Source organism: Chrysochloris asiatica, unplaced genomic scaffold, assembly GCF_000296735.1.
Source record: "Chrysochloris asiatica unplaced genomic scaffold, ChrAsi1.0 scaffold00394, whole genome shotgun sequence".
NCBI lineage: Eukaryota > Metazoa > Chordata > Mammalia > Afrosoricida > Chrysochloridae > Chrysochloris > Chrysochloris asiatica.
In genome coordinates, this window is record NW_006408912.1 from 1,333,690 (window position 1) to 1,343,312 (window position 9,623).

The 9,623-nt window shown below is 39.7% G+C and overlaps 1 protein-coding gene across 3 annotated transcripts in view; it reads right to left on the minus strand.

The window, feature by feature from the left end:
• The window catches only part of LIMCH1 (LIM and calponin homology domains 1), a 567,717-nt gene that overhangs the window by 274,920 nt on the left and 283,174 nt on the right, over nucleotides 1-9,623 (minus strand). For all 3 annotated transcript variants that reach the window (XM_006876603.1, XM_006876602.1, XM_006876604.1), the window contains exon 3: nucleotides 3,598-3,667. In XM_006876603.1, the coding sequence (XP_006876665.1) occupies nucleotides 3,598-3,667 (70 nt within the window). The remainder of the gene's footprint in view (nucleotides 1-3,597; nucleotides 3,668-9,623) is intronic.

A 9,623-nucleotide genomic window follows, 5' to 3' on the forward strand; every position in this document is an offset into this window, starting at 1 on the left:
CAAATATGGATCTCTTCCAGTCAGTTGACCAGGTGGCTGTCTTCCAAATTTCTTGGCATAGATGAGTGAGTGCCTCCAGTTCTGCATCATTTTGTTGAGAAATTTCAATTTGTATTCCATCAATTTCCAGAACCTTGTTATTTGCCAATACCTTGGAAATTCTATACAGGGTCACCATGAGTTGGAACCAACTCAGTGGCAATGGGTTTGTTATTGTTTTTGTGGGGGAAGTATTAGTTGCAAAAAGCTAAAGAACAAAGGGGGCAAAAAGACAAAAATGATAATAGGAAATTCTAGTGAGAAAAGGAAAAGAGAAGAGGAGAAGTCCAATAGGTTGAAGGAAGCCCTTGCTTTCTGGCTTCACATTGCCTGGCTGCTTCCAAAGTTGAGGTCAGATGCAAAGAACATTTGACGTGCCTGAAGTCGGAAATAATATAAAAAGAAATGCCCGGTTCCCAGACTGTCAGTTTACTACAATTATGATTCACGTTTTCAATTGAAGTTTCAAAACCTGTTTCTCCTCTGCTGTTGGTTAAATTGCTTTCTTCTGTTCATGTGGTGGTGGCTGTGTGCCGCAGAGTCAGTTCCAACTCATAGTGACCCTGTACAGGGTTTCTGAGGCTGTAAATCTTTAAGGGAGCAGAAAGCCTCATCTTTCTCCCGTGGAACAGCTGGTAGTTTTGAACTGCTGACCTTGTGGTTCGCAGCCCGATTCACAACCACTACACTACCAGAACTCCTTTGGTGTTCACCAAAGTCTTCCCTTACTTTGTTACAAGTGTCACTTTGTTACAAATAACATCTAATCCCAAAGTTCCAAGGTCCAGTGATGCCATAGGCTTGCCTATTTGCCAGACTCATTACGACTATGGCTTGAACATTAGAAAGAAATACATTTAATAAACCTTTTAAAATATATAATTGATACATGTCTACTTGAATATTTGTGGTTGCTATTGTTCTTAAGTGCTGTGGAGTTGGTTCTAACTTTTAGCAATCCTGTATAGGGTTTACAAGAAGCAGCTGGTGGGTTTGAACGCCAACTTTGTGGTCTGCAGTCCATTGCTGATCCTACAGCACCACACCAGTATGCCACACTTTAACATATGTAATATTACATACATATATGAATTGATTGTTTCATTTTAAATTACTTCAATCTATTCCTTCCTAGTTTATTTAATTTTCTTAGCCTACCTGGGTACATGAAATTCTGACCAACACAATTGGAAAGATTTTTAATGACAAATCACTAACTCACTACTAATAAGTATGAGAAATAGAATGCAGCTACGGAAACAGCGACTCTAAAAATAAAGCAAACATGCAGTTCATTGCAACTCACTGAGCTCATGTACCTTATCAGGACTCCCACAGTTTCTCAAACACAATTGAATTTCTGTTCCATCTAATTTCCATCCGTCATCATGATGTGCCTAAGAAGCTGTTCAACAACAATCAGTGAGGTCTATGTAGGATCCTGTGTAAATTCTTGACATTTTTCTAATTGTTTTCTGAAAAACCACGTGCACAAAAGGCAGTTACAATGGAAGCAGTCAGTCATTAGCAGACCAACATCCTCAGCTGTGTGTGTGTGTAGGTGTGCACTCACACACAGGTGCATGTGTGCATCAAAGGCCTTCCAGAACTAAGAATTGACTGTCTTCCAGATTATTAATCCTTTTACTTCCTTTACATATAGAGTAGTATCAATTAAAGTAATTAATTCCCAATAATTAAAAATTATATTAATGCATGGGGGAAAGAAATCCTGCTGCTGATCAAATGAGTTTTATCTGTTGTATATGGGTAGGTTCCAGGGTTTTGAACTGGGTTAGCTCAGTTCAGTCATGGCTGACAAAGTGACCCTGTAACAGACCCAGATATTCAAAATTAGTGAACTGGAATGATAACCAGTATACAAATAATTATGGATCAAAGCCCTATTAGAATCCCCCCTCCATACCCAGAGTAGACAGAGTTAGGCAACTAGGACATTGGCTACCCAAAGTGGGGGGGCTACAAAGGCAAGAAGTGACTGGCTTACAAGCTTTCAAGAGGGAACCTAGATGCAGAGGGTGTGGAGGAAGGTAGAATCTCCACTGAGTAGTATCCAATCTGTCTGGGTGGGACTGATGAAAGGAGATGCGAATAGGTCTCTTGTGATACAATAGTGAATAATTGTTATCAGGACTGATTATGAGGGTTAGAAATGTAAAGGTAGACATTTTGTAGCAAAAGGGGGGAAGTGATTGACTTTGCAGTCTAGGAGCAGAGGTCTCTGGGACCATCAAGGAAGAAGACCGGACAGCGGGACCCTACCCAGAGAAACAGTGATGCCAGAGATGGAGGCAGAGATGATGATGTGGAGAGATGGAACAGCTGGAAACTCTAGACCCAGAGAGCGAGAGGGGCTGTGTGCTGACGACAACTGGGGGTAGGGCAGGCTTGCAGGGTATATACCCTTTGGTTGGTTGATGATGCATGGAGGGGCTTGTAACCATGGCAATGAAACGATATATGATAGGATGAATGTAAAGTTAATGTTCTCCCATGTAAACTATCTCATAATTCACAATAAAACATTTATTAAAAAAAAAAAAAGCCCTATTAGAAACTTAATCTATCTCTTATAAAATAAGGACAGTATGTGTGTTGCATAGCAACCAAATCTCTGACCAGCTGAATTGAAAACAACAGAGCCTGGTTTAAAGACGGTGGGCAAGCAGCCACTTTCAATGTGTGTCACTCTCAACAGTCTTGGCAATAATCCAATGTCATGCATTAGGCTCCTGAAAGGGCTCACTATGCCTCTTCCAAGTTTCTCAACCCCAGACTTCAACCCATATTCTTTGCCATTCCTGTTAGCATTCTAAATGACCCAGATTACAAATATGCTAAAATTTGGGCCTGTTTCAGCTTCACTTCATCAACTCTGACTGAACTGGTTTGAACTGATTTTAACTCTTGGTAGGTTCAGAAGGTAATAAGTTTCCTTAAATAGTTCTCCAGGCAACATTAAGATCACCTTAGTACTGGTCATCAAAATGCACATGTAAAAACTGTTGAGTGGGCTTATGTTTTGTATATACACACACATGATGATCACCTTAGTACCTCACTATGTCTTTTAAATAGTTGGTCTACAAACGTGGTCTACAAAGCAGATTTTTAAGATTGAAAACAGCAATTTATATGAAAGCACTGCTTGTTAATCATGAAGTTCTCTTTCTCTTACTTCCCCTCCCCTTCATTCTAGGGGAGTGCAGCGAAGAACTAAAATAAGAAAACTATAATTGCCATCACATTCCTCCCCATGGGGACAATCTAATTATCAGCCTCTCACCCCAAAATAAATTTACTTCTTTAGAAAGGTCTTATCACTCATGAGAAAAAATACAAAGAAAGATTAAGCTGCCATTTAGACATCACCGCCATCTTTTATTTTTAAGTGATGTCTTCGTTTAATGGATTCGATGTGTATTCCTTCAAGTGAAATATGTATTACAGGCAAAAACTGTAATAAATGGCACCATCATGACCCTTAGGTTAGAGCAAAGGAATATTGGAAAATAAATCTCAATTCTGGATACTCACCAATCCTGCAATGGGGGTAGGCAATCTATTGATCTTCTTAACAAGTCCTGGCTTTATGGCATTCAGCAACCTGTCATAAAAAAGACAGAATGTCAAGTGGGGCTTAAAGCAAGATGGATCACACACATCGTCCTTATTCAGGACAACAGCTAAATTGCTGAATAGAAAAAGCAGTGAATTTTAAGCATCTAATAAATCTCAATAATCTCAATAATCGATGAACCTTCCTGCACACAAGTGGAAAGCTTTGCCAACATCACGTTTACCCACGGAACGTGAAGGTTTAGAACTGGAGAGAAAGAGTGGAGACTGAGAAGGTACGTCAAGAGAAAGGGATACCGGTGTGAGCTGGATAGTGGTTGATAGAGAATTGTCAGGGATTGGAGCCAATTCTTACTGAGCAGGTAAGGCCTGTTTTCAATTCTCCCAGGAATTCTCAAAGTCCAGAGACAAACATCTATCTTTCCAAGTAATTTGCCAAAACTAATTCTACCTCCAGACCTTGGACTGCTTGCTCAATTGAGGAGAATGGCTTGTTAAATGTGGCTGAGCTTCACTTAAGATTTTAAAGAAGGCAGACCACAATTCACAAAGTACAAAAGATTGTTAAGCAAAGGATCTTTCAGGTTAAAAGTTGAAATCATATGAAAATACAATTTCATGTGGAAAAATGACCTATGTGAAAACAGTGATATAAGCAAGAAGATGCAGGAGAAATCTCTATGTAAGTGGTAGTCTTCACTAAATATCAGTTCCAAGAGGAGAGGAATAAGAAATACAACTGAGAAAACTGAAATATGGTCAGCATCAGGGTAATACAATACACTGTAGTACAGTGGCAGTTATGTAGGGTCACTATGAGTTGGAACCGACTCCACGGCACATAATAACAACAACAACAACCGTGGCACAGTAAGGGGGCGTGGGAGCGCCCACAGCATCAGGTAACATTGTCAGAGGGTGTGACATCAAAATGGCTGTCTGTAAAGTCTGGGCAGTGTTTGGCCAGATATTTGTTATTTTTTATTAAAACATTCCTGGCTAGATAGTTATAACAACAGAAACACTTTACACAAAACAAGCTTATATATATCTATATATAAATCAGTATGTCTACAAGGCTTGTTATTATTTTTGTTAAGTGTTGCTGAGTCAGTTCTGACCCATAGTGACCCTGAATAGGGTTTCCAAGGAGCGGTTGGTGAGTTTGAACCACCTACCTTGTGGTTCCAACTGACTTTGTAGTCCAGTGCACTAACTCACAGCGCCACACCAGGATTCCTCCTACCATGCTTGTTGTTGTTGTTGAGTGCCGTGGAGTCGGTTCCGACTCATAGCGACCCTGCACAGGGTTTCCGAGGCTGTAAATCTTTACAGGAGCAGAAAACCTCATCTTTCTCCCGCGGAACCGCTGGTAGTTTCGAACTGCTTACCTTGCGGTTCACAGCCCGATTCGTAACCACTACGCTACCAGAGCTCCTACCATGCTAGAGAGATGCTAATTTACTTTTCGAACCTTCTAATGGAGTCCTAAAGAGCTCTGGTAGCGTAGTGGTTACGAATCAGGCTACAAACCTCAAGGTCAGCAGTTCGAAACTACCAGCTGTTCCGCGGGAGAAAGATGAGGTTTTCTGCTCCTGTAAAGATTTACAGCCTCGGAAACCCTCGCTATGAGTCGGAACTGACTCCACAGCACATACCAACAACAACAATAGAGTCCTGGTATGGCACTGTGGGTTAATAGGCCAGAATGCAAAGCCGTTTGAACTACAAGGTCGGTGGTTCAAGCTCACCAGCTGCTCCTCGGAAACCCTATACAGGTCGCTATGGGTCGGAACCGACTCGATGGCACTTAACAACAACAACAACAATGCACTCCTGGAGGCCTAGTCTGGTGCTGTGGGTTAATGAGCTGGACTGCAAAGTCGGTTTGAAGCGCAAGTTACGCGGTTCAAGCTCACCAGTCACTCTGCGGAAACCCTATACAGGGTTGCTATGGGTGGGAACCAACTCAACGGCACTTACCAACAACAATGCACTCCTGTCCAGAGTCCTGGTGTGGCACTGTCGGATAAGTGCTCAACTGCACGGTGTATTTGAACCTAAAGGTTGGTGGTTCAAACGCAACAGCTGCTCCTTAGAAACCCTATACAAGGTGACTAACAGGCGGAACCCACTGCACTTAACAACAACAATGTACTTTAGTCAGAACTGTCATTACTACCCAGTTACAGTGACACTTCAAAATCATGTGCTCTTATCTGCATAAGAATGCACTGTTGTTTTCATTGCTACTAGTGTTTTTATGGTTGTTGTTGTAGTTAAGTGCAGTCGAGTCAGTTCCGACCCATAGCAATCCTGTATAGGGTTTCCAAAGACTGGCTGATGAGCTTGAACCACCGACCTTGCAGTTCAAACTAACTTTGTATTTTTGTCAAATTTTCTGGTGTTTTAGAGACAGTATTGTGGTAATTAGTTTTTGTGAACCCATATAAATAACTTTTTTAAAGAATATAGTAGTTAAGAAAAAGGGAGAGAGAAAAAAAAGACTTCTGCTCAGTTACTAATAGTTGTACTTGGAATGTTATAATGCAATGTAGAAAAGTTTTCTCAAAACAAGTTGTTGTTAGGATTCATGTAATCTAAGGAATGTGACATTTAAGCAGTTTGCAAATCTATTTACCATATATTACTCGATTTTAAAATTGACCTTTGACAGGAGAAGGCCCAAATTTGGCCCAATGCCTGTTTTTCGTAAATAAGCAGAATCATTCAAGTCCATGCTATGTACAGCTGCTTTTGTGCTACAATAGCGGATTTGAGCAGTTACAACAGAGACTGGATGACCCACCAAACAGCCCACTGCCGTTGCATCAATTCTGACTCTTGGAAACCCTACGTGTGACAGGGTAACTGTCCCAAAGGATTTTCTTGACTAATTTTTATATGAGCAGATAACTCAGCCTTTCTTGTAGATACAATGTGAGTTACAACCACCAACTTTGAGGTTGTTCAAAGGGTTTGTGCCACACAGGAATCTGTATTGCCTACAAAGCATAACATTTCCATTATCTAGTCCTTATCAGAAAAAGTTTCCAACCTTTAATATAATTCATTCAATTCAAGAATCTAGAAAATTCTGAAGAACCTATGCTTGATTGTTTCTATAGTTCAGTTGCAAATAACTCTTTGAATTAGTATAAAAATTAGACTTGATCTTACCCTGTATTTGTTTTTGACACTTGCATTAACATATTGAGAAATACTTCTACAATGATTCTGTCACTTGGGGGATATACTGTTTTTGCACAAAGGCTTTATTGCCTATTCTTAGGAACTTTCAATGAAGTTTCAACATACTGCCACCCACTGTTAACATTCAGAATGGACACATGCCTTTTTACCCAAAAAATTCAAGATGGTAATTCTTTTATGGGCCTATCGCTTCTCGGAAACCCTAGACAGGTTCACTATGAGTCAGAATTGACTTGGCGGGACGTAACAACAAAAACAAAAACAATTTAATGATGAATGGAATTTTTTTAAAAGTTCTTCTCTGTAGCTATTTTGGAATTATTGGTTTTTCAAGCTTGAAGCCACCTTATTAACTCTTCTCATTTTAAAGCTGGGAAAACTAAAGCCTAGGGAGGAGATGTAGGGCAGTCAGGCCTATAACCCAAATTTCATGGATCAATGCTCTTTCTCAGATAGTGATAGTGTCCCATATCATGTGGTTTAAAATAAACAAAGAGATACAATGCTTCTGAAGTAAAGTTTTCAAATGTATAAAACTCTTTGGAAACATTAGATTTTTCATGTGTTCTTAGCAGAGCAACGTTGCTTTGTTCTTGTTAGGTGCCATTGAGATGGTGTAGTGACCCTATGCACAAAAGAACCAAACACTGCCCGGTCCAACACTAACATCACAATCATTCCTATGTTTAAGCCTATTACTGCTGCCACTATGCCAATCCATCTCACTGGAGGGCTTCCTTTTTTGCTATGACATTCTACTTTACCAATCATGGTATCTTTCTACAGAAACTGGTCCCTCCTGATAATATGTCTGATGTATGAGAGACAAAGTCTGGTCATTCACGCTACCAAGGTGCACTCTGACTGTACTTCTTCCAACACAGATTCATTTGTTCTCTAGGCAGTCCGTGGTACTTTTAATATTCTTCTCCAACAACATACCTCAAATGCATCAATTCTTGTATGGTCTTCCTTATGCACTGTCCAATTTGCACATGCACATGAGGTTACTGAACATACCATGGCTAGGGACAGGTACACCTTAGTATTCAAGCTGACATCTTTACTCTTAAACACTTTAAAGAGGTCTTGTGTAGAAGATTTGCCTAATGCAATACATCATTTGATTTCTTGACTGCTGCTTCCATGACTATTGATGGTGGATGCAAGCAAAATGAAGACTTTGACAACTTCAATCTTTTCCCCACTTATACGGGTATTGTTTATTGGTCCAGTGGTGAGGATGTTTGTTTTCTTTACATTGAGGTGCAACTCATACCAAAGGTTGTGCTCTTCATGATCTTCATTAGTAAGTATTTTAAGTCCTCTTGGCTTTCAGAAGGCAAAGTTGTATCATCTGCATATCGAAGGTTGTTAATGAGTCTTCTTCCAATCCTGATGCCATGTTTTTCTTAGTATAATCCAGCTTCTCAAATTGTTTGCTAAACATACAAATAGAATAACTATGGGAAAGAATACAACCCTGGCAAACATCTTTCCTAATTTTAAGCCATCTGGTGTTCCCTTGTTCTGTTGTAACTGCTGCTTCTTAGTCTATATACAGGTTCCTCATGAGCACAATTAAGTGTTCCAGAATACTTATTCTCTACAATTTTGTCCATAGCTTGTCATGATCCACACAATCGAAAGCCTTTGCATAGTCAGTAAAGCATAGGTAAACATCTTTCTGGTATTCTCTGCTTTCAGCCAAGATCCATATGATGTCAGTAATCAGATCCCTTGTTGCATGTCCTCTTCTGAATCCAGCTTGACCCTCTAGAAGTTCTCTGTCAATGCATTGTTGCAGCTGTTTTTGTAGTATTTTTAGCAAACGTTTACCTGCCTGCAATATTAATGATATTGTCTAATGATTTCTGCATTTTGTTGGGTCACCTCTCTGTGGATCTCTCCTAGACAGTTGGCCAAGTAGCTATCTTCCAAATTTCTTGGCATAAATGTGTGAGTGCCTCCAGTACTACATCAATTTGTTGAAAGATTTCAGTGTGTATTCATTCTATCAATTCCCAGAGCCTTGTTCTTTGCCAATGCATTCAATGCACCTTAGACTTCTTCCTTCCGTACTATTGGCTGTTGATCATATGCTATCTCCTGAAGTGGCTGAACATCAACCATTTCTTTTTGGTATAGTGACTCTGTGTATTCCTTCTGTCTTGACACTTTCCACATCATTCAATGTTTTGCCCATAGAATCCTTCAATACTGCAAGTTAAGGCTTGAATTTTTTTTTTTTTTTTCAGTTCCCTCAGCTTGAGAAATGCTGAGCATGTTCTTCCCTTTTGGTTTCCTGACTACAGGTCTTTGCACATTTCATTACAATATTTGACTTTGTCTTCTTGAGCTGACCTTTGAAATTTTCTATTCAGTTCTTTTACCTCCTCATTTCTTCCATTTGCTTTAGCATGTCTACATTGAAGAATAAGTTTCAGAGTTTCTTCTGACATCCATTTTGGTCTTTTCCTTCTTTCTTGTCTTCTTAATGACCTTTTGCTTTCTTCCTATATGATGTTCTTGATGTCATCGCATAACTCTTCTGGTCTTTAGTGTCTAATACATCAAATCTGTTCTTGACATGATCTCTATAATCAGGTGGAATATATTCAAAGTCATATTTTGGCTTTCACAGACTTGTTTTAATTTTCTTTAGCTTCAGCCTGAACTTGCACAGGAGCATTCCACAGTCTTCCCCTTGTCTTGTTTTGGCTGATGATATAGAACTTTTCTGGAGTCCTGGTGTGGCTCTATGGGTTAAC